This window comes from Lepus europaeus, chromosome 11, assembly GCF_033115175.1.
Source record: "Lepus europaeus isolate LE1 chromosome 11, mLepTim1.pri, whole genome shotgun sequence".
Classification (NCBI taxonomy): Eukaryota; Metazoa; Chordata; class Mammalia; order Lagomorpha; family Leporidae; genus Lepus; species Lepus europaeus.
This window is the reverse complement of record NC_084837.1, coordinates 13,246,966-13,266,886: the sequence shown is the minus strand read 5'-3', so window position 1 is coordinate 13,266,886 and position 19,921 is coordinate 13,246,966. Positions and strand designations below refer to the sequence as shown.

Genomic DNA, 19,921 nt, shown 5'->3' with positions numbered 1-19,921 from the left:
GGGGGCAAACTGTTGAAATCGTTACCTAATATATACTAAACTGATCTTTTGTATATAAAGAGAATTGAAAATGAATCATGATGTGATTGGAAGGGGAGAGGGAGCGGGAAGGGGAGGGTTGTGGGTGGGAGGGAAGTTTTGGGAGGGGGAAGCCATTGTAACCCATAAGCTGTACTTTGGAAATTTATATTCATTAAATAAAAGTTTAATTAAAAAAAAAAGAGAGTCACAAAATCCAGAATGGAATACATTTAAGAGAAAACAGAAATAGTCAAATTGGAGATACTAAGTACACACAACTTTTTAAAAGAGTTTTATTTCAAACTGAATCAAAGAGAAGGAAGGCTGGTAACACAAGTATAATTAAGATCATCTTTGTTTACTAGATAAGAAATAGCAATAAGGGCTGGCGCTGTGGCGCAGTGGGTTAACGCCCTGGCCTGAAGCGCCAGCATCCCATATGGGTGCCAGTTCTAGTCCCAGAGGCTCCTCTTCTGATCCAGCTCTCTCTATGGCCTCGGATTGCAATAGAAGATGGCCCAAGTGCTTGGGCCCCTGCACCCATGTTGGAGACCTGGTGGAAGCTCCTGGCTCCTGGCTTCGGAGCGGCGCAGCTCCAGCTGTTGTGGCCGTCTAGGGAGTGAACCAGTGGATAGAAGACCTCTCTCTCTGTCTCTACATCTCTCTCTAACTCTTTCAAATAAATAAAATAAATCTTTAAAAAAATAGCAACATGATGTTGTGTTCATGGGTGCTTCAATTGAGTCATAAATTTAGAATATGTTGAAAAGTAGGGAATTAGTGATGGATGTGTAATAAAGGTTGGGACCTAACACACCAGTGAAGATGCTGGCATTAAATAAGAATGTTTACATTTTCTCTAAGCCTCAGTATGTGGCCTTGTAATCCTTGATGTCACTGAAACCTTCCCTCCAATTAAACTGCTGATAAAGAAAGTATGAATCATGCTTCATAAAGTTTCTGAATGTTATTTTGCTATAGTAGATCTCATTTAGTTTTTGCCTTACTCAGTTTGGACAGCTATAACAGAATACTATAGACAGCTTATAAGCAACAGAAATTTCTTTCCCACAGTTCCATAGGCTGGGAAATCCAAGATCAAGGCACAAAACCCATTTGGAGAAGGCTTCCTAGTTCATGGATAGCTGTCTTTCTGTGGATGTCTGGGTTCCCTAATATTGCTCTTGTTCTGGCTAATGGTTCACATATTTTATATCTAAATTGGGGCTTTTCTCAGGGAAGTTTGTGCTAACCTGTCTAATGAAGATGAGTCACATTTTGTTTACTTTTCATTGTTGATGTAATGATATATTTTTATTTTTAACCTGGGCTGACACATTGTAACTATATAAACTTATAGGTTACAAAGTGATGTGATACATGTATGCAATATGGACTAAATAAATCAAGCTGATTAGCAATAATACCATGCAGGAAATTTCCACCCTCATGACTTAAGCACTTCCCACCTCCTAACACCATCAACTTGGGCTTAAATTTCAACATACGTGTTTGGGGAGATACAAACACAGAAGTTCATAAACATATCTATGACAAACATATACATACTTGGTTCCTCTGTGTATATGTAAATATATTTGAATCTCAGCTTTATTTTATCCCCTACACAGGCTCCATTCACTTAGGAGACACTGGTTACGAAGGTGATACTTATTATTTATCATTACGGCTTCAATTTGCTCCCTTATTCCCGCTCACCCTTTTCTCTGTGCATCAGTCCTCTCACATTACTATAATTTCTCAAAATTGGCATTCTTCTTTTAGGGACTTGTTAATATTGCTCTTGTTCTGACTAATGTCTTCACATATTTCATAGCTGAATTGAGGCCTTTCTCAGAGAAGTTTTTACTGATCTGTATAATGAAGATGGGTCACACTTTGTTTACCTTTCATTGTTGATGTAATGATTTATTTTTAACCTGGGCAGACACACTGTAACTGTATAAACTTACAGGTTACAAAATTATGTGATACATGTATGCAATTTGGAATAAATAAATCAAGCTGATTAGCATATCTAACCAATCACCTCAAATACTGGTCTTTGTTTTGTGGGTAGAACAACTGAAACTTAGTAATTTTGAAATGCACAATTTATTTTTACTCACTATATTCACTATAGTGTGAAATACATCACAAAGAAAAAAATGTATTCCTCCTAATTAAGGCTGTATAACCTTTGAGCATCATTTTCCCATTCTCCCATACCCCACCCCCTTTTGTCACCATTTTACTCTTTTTTAAAAGATTTACTTATTTATTTGAGAGACAGAGTTACAGAGAGAGGGACAGAGAGGTCTTCCATCTGCCTGGTTCACTCCCCAAATAGCTCACAACTGCTGTAGCTGGGTCAGTCTGGAGCCAGGAGCCAGGAACCTCTTCTGAGTCCCCAACGTGGGTGCAGGGGACCAAGCATTTGAGCTATCTTACGCTGCTTTCCCAGGCCATTAGCAAAGAGCTGTATCAGAAGAGGAGCAGCCTGGACACAAACCTCTGCCCACACTGGAAGCCAGCTCCACAGGCAGAGGCTTAACCTACTACACAACAGTGCCAAACCCCCAGTTTACTCTTTTTAAAAAGATTGATTGGGGGCTGGCACTGCGGTGTAGCAGGTAAAGCCGCCGCCTGCAGTGCTGGCATCCCATTTGGGCGCTGGTTCAAGTCCCAGCTGTTCACTTCCTATCCAGCTCTGCTATAGCCTGGGAAAGCAGTGGAAGATGGCCCAAGTCCTTGGGCCCCTGCACATGCATGGGAAGACCCAGAGGAATCTCCTGGCTCCTGGCTTCATATCAGCACAGCTCCGGCCATTGCGGGCAACTGGGGAGTGAATCAGTGGATGGAAGACCTTTCTCTTTCTCTGCCTATCCTTTTCTCTTTGTGTAACTCTGATTTTAAATAAATAAATAAATAAATATTTTTAAAAAGAAGATTGATTGATTTGAAAGAGAGAAGGATAGAGATCTTCCATCTTATGGTTTACTCTCTACATAATTGCAAAAGCTGGGGCTGAGCCAAGACAAAGTTGGGGGCCTGGAACTCCATCCTGGTCTTTCACAAGGGTGGCAGGTGCCCAAATACTTGGGATATCTTCTGCTGCCTTACGAAATTATCATGGGGCTGGATTGAAAGGCGGCAACTAAGACTCAAATCAGCACTCCAATGTAGGGTATGTGTTGACACAGGTGGTGGCTTAACCCTCTATGCCACACCACCAGTCCCATCATTTTACTCTGTACTTCTTTGGGTTCAATTGCTTCAGATTCTATATAAAAGGGAGAATGTGTGGTATTTGTTCTGTGCCTATCTTATTTCAATTAGCATAATGTTCTCAAGTTACATCTATGTTTTTTCAAGTGACAGAATCTCCTTATTTGTAAAGGCTTAATAGTATTCCATTGTGTATATGCCAAAGTTTCATTACCCATTCATTGGTTTACAGAAACTTAGATTAAATCCACATCTTTATTATTGTGAATAGTTTTGCAATGAACATGGGAGTGCAGATATCTTGTGAACATACTGATTTCACATATTTGGGTAAATATGAAAAAGTAGGCTGGTGCCATGGCTCAATAGGCTAATCCTCTGCCTGCAGCGCCAGCACACTGGGTTCTAGTCCCACTCGGGGTGCCAGATTCTGTCCAAGTTGCTCTTCTTCCAGTCCAGCTCTCTGCTGTGGCCCGGGAGTGCAGTGGAGGATGGCCCAAGTGCTTGGGCCCTGCACCTGCATGGGAGACCAGGAGAAGCACCTAGCTCCTGGCTTCGGATCAGCACAGTGCGTTGGCCACAGTGCACTGGACTCAGCAGCCATTGGGGAGTGAACCAACAGAAAAGGAAGACCTTTCTCTCTGTCTCTCTCACTGTCCACTCTGCCTGTCAAAAAAAAAGTAGGCATTATGATTGGATTATAGTTTGGATGGCACCTGAAGGCCCATGTATTGATGACTTGGTCCCAAAGTATTACATTAATTGTTAAAAGATTAATGTTAATGATCAGTGGACTAGGGGTTGTGGCTTGATCTAATTATGGTGGCATGGAGATGAGCCTAGAGGGAGTTCTTAATATAATTCAGGCTTACTCTCAGAAGGTAGTTGTCATTAGAGGCTTATATATATACGCAGAGCAGGCTTCCTCTATCTACATGCCAGCTCCCTATGTCATCCTCTTTCTGCATGCATTCCACATACAATGCCCTCATTAGATGCCAGAACAAGGGGGTCACTTAAGCTGTGAACCTATGAAGTTGTAAGTTGAAACAAAACTTCTGCCTTTGTAAGTGGTTCTTCTTAGGTATTTTTAAATTTATTTTATTTGAAAGTCAGATGGAGAAAGAGGGAGAGAGGGGGAGGAGGAGAGGGTGAGGGGGGAGAGACAAAGAGAGAGTTAGAGTGAGGTCACACCTGCTGGATAACTCCACAAATGCCTACAACTGCTTTGCCTGGGCCAGGGCAAATACAGGAGCTGGGTAGTCTATCTGGGCCTCCCATGTGGGTGGCATGGAACCAACCACTTGGGCTATTACCTGCTGCCTTCCAAGGTGCAAATTCACAGGAAGCTGGAAAAAACAGTAGATCTGACTCAAACACAGGAACTCCAATATGGGATATGGGCATCCCAAGCAGCATCTTAGACATTATCACAACCATCTAAAGACAACTACTAAAGTGCGATTTCTAGAACATATGGTAATTCTACTTTTAATCTTTTTAAGGAATCTCCATAAAGTTTTCTACAACAGGTGTACTAATTTGCATGCTCACCAACATTGTTTAAATGTTATCTTTGCTGTACTGCCTTTGCTACCATTTTTTATCTTTTGTCTTTTTAATAATAGCCATTCTGAAAGCTGTGATGTGAAATCTCATTTTGGTTTTAATTTTCATTTCTCTTATGATTAGCAAAGTTGGGCATTATTAAACACATCTTGGGCACCTTCACATTGTCTTTTGAGAAATATCTATTCAGGTCCCTAGTCTAATATTTTTAATGAAATGACAGTAGTAACTGCACATCTTTATGGAGTTCAGTGTGGTATTTTGGAATGTGATCAATCAGGATATTAAAGTTATACAGTATCACAAAAGTTCACAATTTCTCTAAGATGACAACATTCAAAATACTATTTTCTTCTAGTTATTTTGAGTTATATGGCAAAATAGTGTTGACTCTAATCACCATTTAGGATAACAGAATATCAGAAACTGATTACTCCTATTTGGCTTTAACTTAATACCTGTTAAATCAATTTCTCCTCATTTCTACTTGCTTAACTACCCTGACTCTGGTAACCACAATTCATCTCTCTACTTCTGTAAATTGTTCAGTTTCCATATATGAATGAAATCCTGGTATTTGTCTTTCTGCACAAGGCTTGTTTCACTGAATATTATCATCTGCAAGTACATCCATGTTGCTTCAAATGACAGGATCTCATTCTTTTTTTGTGGCTGAATAGTACTCTATTAATATACATAAATAAATAATTCGTATGTGTGTGTGACATCTTATTAATCTACTGGCGGTCTCTTAGGTTGATTCCACATCTTAACTATTATGAATGGTGCTATGATAAACTTGGGAGTGCTGACATCTTTTTGACATACTGATTTCATAGCTTTTAGATATATACTTTTTCCAACATGTACCCTTGATAATTCTGTTGAAAATGATTTGACCATCTCTACATGAGTCAATTTCTGGGTTCCTATTCTGTTGTATTGAAACATGAGTCTATTAAAGACAGAGATAACTCCAGTGATGACACTCTGTGGCCTAGAAAAACAATGGCCTTGTTGAACCTACAACAGATTGCACAGAAGGCTACAATGCTTCTATCTTGCCTGTTTCCTCTCTCCTTCACTTGCAGTCCGACTTACATTGTGGTCTTAAGTATCCCCAAGCTTCTCTGGCCCTCTCCCCACTACCTCTCATGTCAATACTCCTGAACAAATTCCCTGCACATTTCATCTTATTTTCATATCTTCTCAGAGGGCCCAAACTACTAACCCTGTTGATCTTTTGGGTGATATCATGTTAAGAGATGATGCGGGAGGAAATAAGCAAAATAGTAATTAAGGATTCTGAACCACTGGCTCAGGTAACAAGAAGGCATAGCACAGTAAGAAGGGTACTACTGTACAAGTCTGAAGGACTAAGCATAGTTCAGACAGAAGTTGTCCATGTTTAGAAGTAGATACGATAGATACATAACACCCAGAGGGTTTTGCTTGCTTTTCCCCAGCACCTCAACAATTCTCAGCCATTACTCTACTGTTGGCCCAGTGACAATGAAAGGATGTGCACTCTTCTTCCAGCAGCTCTTTGTAGGAGACGCAATACACCCCAGATTGAAGTGGAAGCAGGATAGAAGGAGGCAGTCAATTGAAGTGTTCTGAAACTAGACAACCCAGGTTCAAACCCCGGATTCACAACTTCCTGGATGTGGATGTGGCCTTGGTCACATCTCCCCGTCTCATTCTCTGATCTGGATAGTCAGAGTAATAATGCACTGCACATTGCTCTGAGAATTCCAAGAATGAAATAAGATTGTCTTGATAGATCCTGCTGCAATTGCCTAGTGTATGCTAAACATAATTGTTTGTATCTGTATCAGAGGGGAAGTTCATCCAGTACTCAGGACTTTGAGCTAGGTCTCCTTCTTCTTGCTTTAATTCCTGCTATGTAAACCAATGAGAAGCAATGAGTGTAAAATTCTAAGCATAACAATTAAGTTCATAGGGTTCGTTGCGTTATTTAAATTACTCTATACTTACTTTTTAAAAATAAGCAACTGTGTAAGGTGTAGTAAAAAACCTGTTCAGTTTGTATTATTATGGATTCCCCCATTGGTTCTATTATTTCTTCTTCATATCTTCTGAGGCTGTGTAAATATGTGAATATAAATTTAAAATACTTTTAACTTCTTGAGATATTTGAGATGATCTCTGATACCTCTGCCTTAAAATAAACTTTGTCCAACATAAGTAAACCTAGACTATCTCCCTTGGATAACTTGTGTTTATGTTTTACTCACTATTTGTCATGCTTGTTCTATGTCCATTTAATCTCCTTACAGATTTCTTATTTTATACTCCTTTAGCAAGCTCTTGGTTATTATCTGAATAGCTAAAAACAGTTTACTTAGAGATGCCCTTGAGAATATATACTATTGAGTATAATGATCTGTTCATCTGAGTAACAGGTTTTATTATGTTTTTCAAAATATGTTTATTCGATCAACACATACAGAGAGCAAGGGGAGAGAGAGAGAGAGAGAGAGAGAGAGAGAGAGAGAGAGAGAGAGAGAGAGAGAAAGAAAGAAATATCTTTCATCTGCTCATTTACTCCCCAAATGGTCACTATTGTGACCACTGTTGTGGGCCAGGCTGAAGCTAGGAGCCAGGAACTTCTGAATTTCCAATGTGGGTGCAGGGGCCCAAATACATTGTCCATCTTCAGCTGCTTTTCTCATGTGCTTCATCAGGGAGCTGGATCTGAAATGGAGCAGCCAGGATTCAAACTGGCTCTCTTATGGAATGCTGGCATTGCAGACAGAGGTATAACCTTCAATACCACAGTGCTGTCCCCAGATTTTATATTAAGGCAGTATCAGGTAGTCCCAAGCCTTAACAGGAGAACCCTGTTTCCATCCATGGGGGACCTGAGAGTCAACTTTGTCAACACAGTGATAAGCACCAATGAATAACTGCTGTAACCTCACAGTGAGTTTTAGTTTAAACCACTGTAAATCAATTTTTTCCACTGGAGTCTAATCAACCACACTTTCTGTATTTCTTCAAAAAGTACACATTCATTGAAGGGCCCAGATATATTTAAAGCTGACATGCAGTATTCACTCTGTTCTCTTATTTTATTTTACACACACATATAAACCAAGGTGCTTCAAAAAGTTCATGTAAAATTAATATTATGGAAAAACTATGCATGAATTTCACTTTTTCATCAAAATAAACTTATGCTTTAGTTCCATTTTTCCATCACTTTTGTAATACTCTCATGTGTGTATGTGTATTTATACTTCCACATATAAGTGATCTGTCAAAAGGCACATATAAGCATAGACACCATACTATCACTGCCTTTATATACAAGTGATATCATTCTACAAACCTCAAAACATTCACTTGCCACTTACCATAATGTGTTTTAAGGTCAGCTCATATAGAATTCCTCATTTTGGGGGCCAGCTATTGTGGCTTAGCAGGTAAATCCATGGCCTGAGACATGAGCATCCCATATTTGTGCCATTTTGAGTCCTGGTTGCTGTACTAATGATCCAGATCCCTGCTCATGGCCAGGGAAAAACAGCGGAAGATGGTCCGAGTACTTGGCCCTTGCCACCCACATGGGAGATCAAGATGAAGTCCTGGCTCCTGGCTTTGGCCTGACCCAACCCTGGTTGTTACGGCCATCTTGGGTAGTGAACCAAGAGATGGAAGTGTTTTCTCTTTCCCTCTCTCTGTAATTCCAACTTTCAAATAAATAAATTTTTTAAAAAAGAAAAAAACAATTCCCAATTTCTTTGGTTTACTTTTTAAATCTACCTCCACGTATTATTCTTCCTGTATGGCTGTATTAGTTTTTAACCAGCTAATTTTGGATTGTTTTGATCATTTAGAATATTTTATTGTTGTAAAGAAAGCTGCAATTACAATGCTTGTGCTTGAATGATTTTATACATATAAAATCTACCTATATCACACATTTATCTAAACATAATGACTTGGGTCAAGGGATATATATATATATATATATATATATAACACATATATGTATTCATACAATACATATATGATTTTATCAAAGTTTCCTAAAGGACTATATATATATATATATATATATATATAACAAATATATAGTCAATGCCTATTTTCCCATTCTTCATCGTACTTTCAAGCATTTGGGTCTTTAAGAAGTTGAAGCCGCTGGTATTCCATTACAGTAAAACAGAATACTGCAAGATTATGCAAGGTGATATATCTTAGAATAGAGCCTGGGACACAATAAGATCCTTGCAGTTATTGGCTGTCAGTAGCCTCAAGTGCTTCTTTAAGCTTACTGTCAAACATGTCATAGAAAAGCATTCTTTATTACAAGACATTAAAAAAATACATGTAGTTTCTGTACATTTTTGGTTTCATATTAACATTTGAAATTTTGGTGTAACTGGCATTTATACTATTGTAAAATATAGTGTGTCTAGATGGCTTTTGAGCTCATCCAACAAATTTTATTGAAAAAAATTTATCAAATTTATCATAAACTAAATTTTAATATTTGTTTATTTCCACTTATGAACTTTTTTATTATACATTTTTAGGCTATCATTTCAAGTGGCACTATGCCCTTCTTTACACTGTTGGCATACTCTACTGTGTTTTAAGATGTTGGGGTCCACTTTTATAATATTCAGATTAAATTTTCCCTCAACATGTGAACTTTTTTTTTTTGACAGGCAGAGTGGACAGTGAGAGAGAAAGAGAGACAGAGAGGAAGGTCTTCCTTTACCGTTGGTTCACCCTCCAATGGCCACTGTGGCTGGCGTGCTGTAGCCGGCGCACTGCGCTGATCCGAAGCCAGGAGCCAGGTGCTCCTCCTGGTCTCCCATGCGGGTGCAGGGCCCAAGCACTTGGGCCATCCTCCACTGCACTCCCAGGCCACAGCAGAGAGCTGGACTGGAAGAGGGGCAACCGGGACAGAGTCCGGCGCCCTGACCAAGGCTAGAACCTGGTGTGCCGGCACCGCAGGCGGAAGATTAGCCTATTGAGTCACGGCACCAGCCATGAACTTTCACAATACTTTCTTTCTTAAGTTATAAATGTCCTGCATGTAATTCATTGGATTTTTAATGCATTAAGTATTGATGCATTAGTGATATTGAATTTTCCTATAAAATCCAGGGTATACATTTTCATTTCTTCATAAATCTGTAAGATTTCTTGGAGGTGCTTAAATATTTTTTTGGAGCTCTAATGTATTATATTTGAAGTGTATTCCTACACATTTAAAATTGTCAACAACATAGGTATCTCATTACAAAAATTCCACATATTTTTCTAACATCAAATGCATTATTATGTTATTTTTTCTGAATACTAATGATTTTTGAAGTTTCCAAGATAGTTTTGGATTTTCACCATATTATACATCATCTGCTGAGAGAAAATAATTTGCATTTTTCTTTGAGATTTGTCTCATTTTTTGGTATTGTCAATCACTGCACTGATTAATACATCAAAACAATGTTAACTAATGCTTTTGCCTGATCAAACAACATGATCAGATGACACTTCTCTTAGCTTGCTAAAGGATAAAAATACTGAAATATTTTATTATATTTTTATTTTTTGCATTATTATTCATATATGCATATGATCATGTGTTTGTGTGAACCAGCAAGGTTACACAGTGTTATAAAGGTATGTGTTATTCATAATTAATCATGTAAGTGGTCTTGCTTTCCATTTTGAAATGTCTGGATTGTGTTAAATATTGCTGAAATAATTCCTTTCTAGATTTTATGAAAATCCCTATTTTTAGGTAAAATGTGGTAACTTTTTTCTTGACTTTGTTAACTTGTAGCTTATCTTTTCATATATATTTTAGTCTATAGACTTTGAATTATTGCCAACTCTAAAAATTATCCATTTCTTTCAGATATTTCAACAGACTGTCATCTGGTAAGTATTTTTTTAATTATATTTGCTTAAGAGGATTTGTGCTTATTCATTGTATTGGATATGTGTATGTGTGTGTTTTCATGTCATTCATTTTATTGATTAAACTATATAGCTGTCTATTTTATAAACATTGCTCAGACTCAGGTTTTATATTTAATATTTTAATTCTTCTCTGTAATTTATGCTTCATCTATTTTTCTTGCTTTCCATATGTGTGTTTTTATAAATGTGTGCGCTAGAAACTTAGTCTTGAATAATGTGTTTTTGTGTGTATGCATATGTTATCCAAGTCTATGGTTATTACTTAGTCCAAGATCTGTATTCAAGGTGCCAAATGTCTCATGTCCTTTTTCTTGGTTCTTGTAATAAAATAAGAGAAATTATTTAAATACCAAAGTTAAATTAAAAGGTAAGCAGAAATCAATATTTTGAAAATGTGCAGCCTGGTCACATGAAGAATGAGGAAACCTATTTAGGAAAGCAAACTAAGCTATGCAAAGTAAGAACCAAGTAATTCTTTGCTAACAAAATTATCATGGATACAAGGCTGTTAGCAGAAAGTTATCAAGATGAGAGAAAGATTCAGAAGATATTTTTTAAATCATGGTGACTGCTCTTATCACAGGCCCAGAACAGGTTTTCCTAAAAGGGATCAGGTAGAATTTCAGCAATCAGCATCCTGCGTTTCCTACCGTGCATCCTGATGCCATGTTCCTTACCCAGTGCAGCTCTGGCTCAAAGTGTGGACTTAGCAGGCCTTGGGCTGCCACTCTGGGCGATACAAATGGTGGGCCTTGGTAACATCCGTATCCTGCTAATTCTGTAGGTGCACCGTTCTCGGCCTGTGTGGCTGTGATGACCTCCATCTGGGTTTCAAAGGATTTAAAGTCACTTTCACGTTTTCAAGTTTATTTATCTCAGGTATAAGACAAACATAAGGATTTGCCTATTCCGTGTGTGTGTGTGTGTGTGTGTGTGTTTTAGAGAGAGAGAGAGAGAGATCTTCCATCTGTTAGTTCACTCCCTAAACACAGATGGCAAGGACACACTTATTTGACTCATCACCTGCTGCTTCCTGGGACACACACTGGCAGAAAACTAGAATTGGGATCAGAGCTAGGACTTGAACCAGACACTCCAATATGTTATCTAGGCATCCCGAGCAGCATCTTAATCATTAAGGCAAATGACAGCCCAGAATCCTTTAATTATTTTTTATCTCTGAAGCCTTCTGATTTACTTCAATTGAATTGTCTTCCTTGTTTTTGACAGTTAGTGATCTGTTTATGTTTTTCCTGAAGAAGCAGGATTTATATTTCTATTTTCTGATCTTTTCTGACCCACTTTTAATTGTTCTTAATTTCTCCCATTTACTTTAGTTGTTTGTTTACCTGTATGTGTGTGTATTGTGTGCACTCATGTTGTGATCTCTTTAAATATGTACACTTGGATATCTATATGAGTATGCTGTCTTTCTAGACAATGTATTAGTATAATGGTATTTAAACATGTTATCCTGAGTACAGAAGAAAATTACCCTCTAGATTACAATTTTCAATATCATGTTTTATCTTTTTAAATGATTTAGTATTTACTCTTTCATCATATAAGTTGTAAGAGATAACTTTTTAAAAATTCAGGTTGTGGTGACTTATTTTCTTATATTAACACCAGAGAATGGTGCCTTTACTGCTTCTGATTTCTCAATTTAATTGATGACATCACTGTGATTATTACATAATTATTTGTTTTGTTAATGTTCCATCAATACTGAAAAATGTGACATACAATGTATATTCCCATGGCATAGTTTCTGACACATATCAATTTACCTTTTTGTACGGTGCTGGATTATTTCCCAAATAATCCTTTCCCCAGCCCCACTCCAACTCCAATCCACATTCAAGCTGTAGTTTAGCATCCACTGAGGTAATAGAAACTGCACCCCCAGGACGGTTACAGAAGTGCAAAATGAAAGAGCACATGGACATTGACTGTGGGCTGGAATTGTTTTGCTTTAAATCAATGAAAATCAGCAAATGCATTTAATGACATCTGAGCTGTAAGACAAGTTGTTTGAGAGGAGGGAGTACCAGGTAAATTTCCTTTAACACATCTCTGCATTTAGGCTCATAAAGCATAAACAAATCAGATTGGCTTTATCAGGCTTTGTCTGCTGCAGTTGGAATAGTACCGTATGTATGGACCTCAGGGTCCTTGTAGGGGCAGGGGCTGGCTCGCGCTCTGAATCACTCCCAGAGCAAACCTTTGTGTGGCGCGGCTTCCTTTGTTCCTGATTGCAGCAGCAGTCGCCCAGCTGCTTTCATGGGAAAGTGCAAGGGAACACTGCAGTCTGGATGGCTTTAACTTTTTTTTTCTGACCTCTTTCTGAGTGAGCTAATGAGAGAACAAAACATTTCCTGATTTTTTTTTTGTTTTCCTCATACAGACATCTGCCACTAATAACACATTTCTTTATTGGTTTGCTATATTTTAATTAACTGGATAGCATATTTTAAATTTTAACTGAATGATTTTTGCTGAAGAAAATACTTAGTCTTCTTGCTATTATGAATATGAGGTTACTATGTCTCTTGCATATGCAAATAACACAAAATGATGTTTCCTTTACACGTGTTCCAATGATTCACCCAAAGAAAAAACTTGGGAGTATTAATCCTGCACATCACTTCTTTGGACCACAGTACACAAACCTGCCACTTTCATGCACGCCATTTTAAACATATCTATATTTCAAGCTCTTTGATCCAACTGCATTTAATCTCACAAAAGTCCTGCAAAAATAATTGGCATTGTACCCATTTCTTGTATGATGAAACTGAGGTATAGAAAATTTAATTAACTTGCTTACACTGAATGGTCATTAAGAAGTAGAGTCAAGATTCTAATTATCCTTAGTCTCCTGAGCCACTTTTATGATTTACTAATCCTTACCAGATTGTATCTCCTGAAATTTATTATGATTGGTGCAAGATATTATTCAGTAAAAACATATTTTATAATGTTGGGCAGCATATACTATGATAAAATTTCCAGAGCTCTCCAGACTGCTTTAAAACCCCCTCTCTTGACAGCTTAGCCACTAGACAAACTGTTTTTATAATCTGATTTTCTTTTATATTCTGTGAGGGGTTTACACATTTTTACGCAATGTAATAATTGCATGTATTTATGAGATATTGTATGATATTTCAAGACATTTGTATAACCTATACAGATGAAATAATTAAAATTTACATTGCACAGCTTACTTTCAACAGTTGGAAAATGCCCCATCTGTCCTATTCTTTGGTCATTTGAGATATACTCTTCCTGCATGAACAGGGGAACAGGCAGACATTCAGGGTATTCTGACTTGAGGGATTCTTTGGCTAAAAGGAATCAAGAGGGAAGAAATATAGGGGGGAAAATTGAATCAGGCTGAGGCACTTACTCGAGAGAAGCAGTATCATTAACAAAAGGAGAGACTGTAAAAATATCAGAGGTTGAGGCACATTCTGAGAAATGGATTAAGAAACACTGAATCTGACAGCCTGTTGATGAAGGAGCCAAAGCTCTCAACTCTCAACTCTGTAGCAGTTATTTTCCTGCCCTGGCTGAATCAACCATGCAAAGGCCACACTTCAGTAAGTGCTTCTGGTCATGCATGTGGGGGTAAAGAGAGCAGGGTAAGTACAACTGTTCTCAAATATATTATTTTAGCTCCATTCTGTTTGGATTTTGGATTTCTTTATCAATTATGTGTCTGGTGAAATACTGTCAAGTAAAAAAAATGAATAGTTTTCTATTCCTGGTGAATTCTAATTTAATGGTTATGTATCATTTCTCTTTTATCTCCAGCAACGTGTGCACCCTTAACTGGCATTCTGTACATGACAGAGTCATAGCACCTCTGCTTCGTTTTTTCCCCATTCTATTACTTTAATGTTTCTGCATGTTCACAGTTTATTTTAAATATATATATAATATACATATACAGTTTAATTTTAATCAAATCTGATAACTTTGGACTTTTACTTTTTGAACTACTTTCATTTAATCTAATTTTGATGTGTTTGCATTATAACTCTTCCATATTACTGTATTTAATTTTGGTGTCCTTGATATCTCTTATTCTCTTATCTTTCCAATCTTATATCCTAACTAGTTTTAGTATTTTATTCTATTTTACATGTTGTACGCTTATTACCTTTATTTTGATAAATTTTATGATAAGCCCCTTGTTTTCAAAATGTAGAGATAATATTTTTTAAAAAATGAAAACGAACAACTATGTCTGAGCTCAGGATTTGATGTTATAATGAATGAGCTGTTGGCTCTGCTGCATGGAAGTACACATTTCTGTATTTATAACAGCACAGTGAGGTCATAGGAATTACCAATGTCATGTTTCATATATCCTTTAAGACTTGTGCCTGTTACACTTGGCCATAACACTTGAACAACAGTTTTCATTAGATGTTAAAAAGTGACATCTGTGCAAGGGAAAGATTATTCACACAGCAGCCAATCCTGCTATCCCTTGACCTCAGGCTTTCATCTCTGCATTTATTTTATTATGCAAACATATACATCACGATGTATACTTTATATAAATTTTCCAATACAGAGTTAATATACACAAATATGCATATATATCACTTTTAAGCACATACTTCCAAATATAAATAAAATAACTTCACGTCAAGTTTAACAGGATAAAAACATGTAAACATTTGCACCTGGTTTTGTTCAAGTAAAACACGAAATCACAAAGTAACCACAAGTTAACAAGTGCACTTGAAAAGATGCCAGAAGGAGCAGAGATGTAAACAAACAAAAACAAGCAAGGCCCTGCAAGTGTCCACTTCTTAAGGCTACTGTAGCAAAAAGCTTGTAGTTAAGACCTTCCCTTTCACCCTGTCACATTTATTCTTGAGGGACTTCGAAATGAGTGTAGAAATTCTGTAAACACTAGACTAGAACTGAGTGAACTTTGTTGAAAGACATGACAAAAACCCCACAAAGCAACAGTCATATTAACTCCACCAAACAATAACTTTAAGGATTCTTTACTATTTTTTAACACATGAAACCACCATTACCCTAGGGGAAAGATTAGGGGCATAGACAAGAAAACAGAGAAACACTGCATAAAAGTCGCCACCACAGGCCCTGAAAGTGACAGGCATGTCAGTAAAGGGAAAACAGCCAACAGCAGACGACAAAGCCTCAGCAGACTTGATCAGAGTGTGGCAGGATACTACAGATTCAAGTTGAAATACTCTTCCAGCTGATAATGAAGCAAGTCCCACTGCTCCTCAGAGAAGGGGAACTCGTTTCTCAGTGAAAGAAATCGCTTAAACAACAGACTGGCCAGCCGAAGCGTGACAAGCTCCTTTTTACTGCTTTTAAAGAGCAGGCTGCCCTCTCCCATCTGCACAGGCTGCAAAAGTTGATGCCAGTATGCGGCGGACGGTCCACCACCCCGCCCCTGAGGCTCCTCTCCCTGGCCCTCAGGGTATGAATGCTTGTAAAAGCAGTGCTCTCCAAACGGGCAGTGGCCCCTGCCTTCGGCAAAATATCTGCAAGGCTTGTTGCTCAATGCCTCCTTGTACTGCTGAATAAGTTTCTGCTTCTCTTCCTCCTCCTCCACCCAGAACTCACTGGGAATGACAAAGTTGGAGGTGACTCTGCACTGTGGGCAGGACTTGACGATCCTGTTCTCAAAGTGTCTGGCACGTCTCCACCTACGGATACACTTAAGACAGAAGGGGTGGTTGCAGTTGGAAAGGATGCCAAAGCGGCGGTCGCTGGGGTTGACTTTGTCATAGACAACCTCCATGCAGATGCCACACACCTTATCCATACTGCGCTGCACGGCAAACGAGAGCTCCATATCTTTCTCGTGTGCTTCGACGCAGGCCTTTCTATGGTCTGCCCTCTGAGCGGCATCCAAGGGGTGCAAGGCCTGTAGCCCACACATGTCACATATCTCTCCGTGGAGGTACATACAGCTCTCCCCACGAAAGCACTGTCCCCTGGCAGCGTGAGGGCAAAGTTGCATCCCCATGCCCACAGCCATCTGCTGCCCCATGCCCACAGCCATCTGCTCTCTCTCAGTCGCCGAGCTCTGTAGAGGAGCCTCGGGGACAGAAGCGACCCTGCGGCCCCGGTAGGGCTGCCCGGGAACAAACTCAACGGCATCTTCCCAGCCTTCTACACCTGCTCCTCCAACAGCCCCTTGACCAGCACTTTCTGCCTCGGCTTCGAAGCGACCCCTTTCAGCAGCCGAGCCAATCAGAGGCAAGGGGCTTGAGGATGCAGCAGGGGGGGCTTCCGCCACTTCCTGAGTCGGGGGCTGGCTGTGCGCAGCCATGCTGGGGCCTCTGTCTGCAGAGGCCCGAGGCGGTGCGCCATGGCCCTCTCGGGCCACCTGCCTGCCAGACAGGTCGTGAGAGTAGCGACAGTTCTCCCCCTCCTTGCACAGCCCATGCAGATAATACCTGCAGACGACTTGCTTTGTCCAGCTGCCAGTGCTCCGGCTCGGCAGGTGACTGGGCCTGGCCCCTCCCCTTGCGGCCGGGACGTGCCTCAGGCCCACGGTACGCAGATGGGCTGGGCTGGGAGCCACACGGAGAGGGACGAGGCCCAAGGCCGCGCGAGCAGGGGCTGTGTCTGGAGCCGCAGATTCCCCCGAGGTCTCACCCTCAGGGAGGCTGGGCCCAGATGCACCCTCCCCTGCTGCCTCAGCCCCTGCCTGGGCCCCAGATGCCCCCTGGGCACCAGAGGGAGCTGCAGGCTCTTCCATGGCAGCTTCTTCCCCCAGAAACGATTCCAGAACTTCCCCGGTGCTGTCTCCTTTTGGGCTTGAGCCCTGGAGCTCGGGACGGTCACGGAGGTGTCTTTGGGGGAAGTGTGCACCTTTTTTTCCTTTCCCCCACTTTCTGTTCCCTGTGACTGTGAGTTCCTACCTCCTTTCCCTTCCAGGCAGCGTGGCGGACACTTCCTGTGGTGGCACCGGCAGCGCTGCGCCGGGTCTCCACGGCAGACCAATCTGACAGCTGCTTTGTTCGCACAGGCAAAGGCGGGCTCCGCGCCCCCTCCTCTGGCGTCTCTCCCTGCTCTGCTGCTTTCCCGCAGACCCTAAGCCCCCCCTCCCACACTGTCCCCTCCGGCGGACAAGGGTTTAATCTCCCGTCTTTAGTTTCTGTCATGCACTCGTGATTGTCAAACGTGTAAAGAAAATCCGCGACCCCCGCTGTTCCGCACGTGCGGAAAGGCTAATCCTGGGCGGGCTCTGCCGCCTTTGTCCGCACTCTGCCTCGTCCCCCCTGCGGCATCCGCCCCCGGCGGCCCTGCGCGGCTCCAGCCGCCGTTTCTGGGGTCTTTGTCCGCCTGGGCGGGAAGCGCTGCTGGCCTTTGTGGCGCTGGGGCGGCTGCCTGCCCCCGGCGGCCCGGCCTTTCTTCCCGGCGGCTGCAGCCCTCGGCGGCCTTTGTCCCCGCGCGCGACGCTGGCTGTGCGGGCCAGCTGCTGCGTCCCGGCGAGAGCGCTTCCTTCCCTGTGCTGCTCCCGGCGTCGTCCGTACGTTGCCCTCTGCCGAGGGACGTGTGGCTGTCCGCTGAACGCCACAGGAGAGCTTTCACCGAGCTTGTGTTCCCTCTCCCTTCAATCCCTTAGTGAGATTATGAGCACTTCCAGAATTTCAGACATTTGATTTATTCTTGTCTCATAGTTCATCCTTCCGTGTTAGCATGTGTTAACGAATTTTATTTGCTAGAATAAGTTCCTTAGAGGGAAATTTTGATAACTTAAATTTCCATTCTAAAGTGGAAAAGTCTGAATATGTATTACACATTTATCCATGTCATCAAATTAAATCCTAATAAATATAAATTTGTACCAAATTAATTGAGAAAAAACGAAGAAAGTTCAAATAACCCAGACTAGAAATTTTTAAAGTGATATCACTAATTAACAAAAGACATTAAAAATCATGAAAGGATATCAGGAACAAGATTAAGTCATTATTCTTTTAAATTTATTTGATATGGGCATATGCCTAGAACACATCAATTAATAAAAATAAGAGAAGCATAAGAAATATGCATATAAATCTATACACATGGAATCATATAATCCTCTAATTTAAAGCTTTTAAAACATTTCCTCCAAAAATATAAAGGCATTAAAGCTTGTATTTATTATTGTCAGTCCTGGCTTGTGCAATTGGGCAAGCATAAAATAAAATATGTTACAACTGGAAAGGAATTATTGATGGAAGGCAGCAGAAAATAGAAACTAAATTACAGATTTGCTTTTAGATTTAATAAATACATCTAGCAAAGACCCTGAATAAAAATGCAATATATAAAAATCTGGAGTGTCTATTGTGTGTGCATGTTTTTGTGTATATACAGAAATAGATCTTCAGTTTATATTTAAACATTTTATATTAAAAATTATAACAACATTAAAAGCTATTCTAGAAATTTAGGTAATTAGGTTGTAAAATAATATTAAAATATTTTTATGTAGGAAGACCAAGATATAATTGAGGATAATTAATAAACAGGCAGAGGAATGCTCAATTTTTTTAAAATTAAACTTTTTAAAATTTGGCAGTCATCTGAGAATATTGCTGCTTTTCCATCATCAACCTAGGAAATTTTAATAATTTTTCTCTTTTTTCCATTACACAGTTACTGAGTTTTGTGTTTTGGATGCTAGATTTTCCAAAGTCTGACTCACTTGAAGTCTCTGGAATACATTGTTCTTTTCCTAGTGTGTTTGTTAATGAGGATTCCTTTGACAGCCCTTTATTTATTATGGGAAAAAGACTAGGAGTACATATCTCGGGCACATCTATCAAGCGCTTCACAAACTGGCAAACAATTCCAAAGTGTAGACCTACCCGTACTATTTGTTTAATTGTGAAATGTCCCCAGCACTTTGTCTAAATAATATTTGACCATCTTTTCATACACTAGCTCTGCCCACTGAAACTCTGTGAAGAACTTTTAAATATGCTACCCATATATAGCAGCTAGCAGTGTGTGACTCTTGAGCACTTGCAATGTGGTTAGAGTGATCAAAAAACTGAATTTTGTTTTCAATCACAGATTTAAGATTTGACTACTCACCTGGGACTAGTGACACCTGATTGCTGTAGTTGAA

At 39.8% G+C, this 19,921-nt stretch overlaps 1 protein-coding gene across 1 annotated transcript; it reads right to left on the bottom strand.

The window, feature by feature from the left end:
- Positions 1-15,006: 15,006 nt before the first annotated feature.
- Positions 15,007-17,644, bottom strand: MKRN3 (makorin ring finger protein 3). Its single transcript, XM_062204560.1, has one exon. The coding sequence runs from the start codon at positions 17,552-17,554 to the stop codon at positions 16,007-16,009; it is 1,548 nt and encodes a 515-aa protein (XP_062060544.1). The 5' UTR covers positions 17,555-17,644; the 3' UTR covers positions 15,007-16,006.
- Between the last annotated feature and the right edge of the window lie 2,277 nt (positions 17,645-19,921).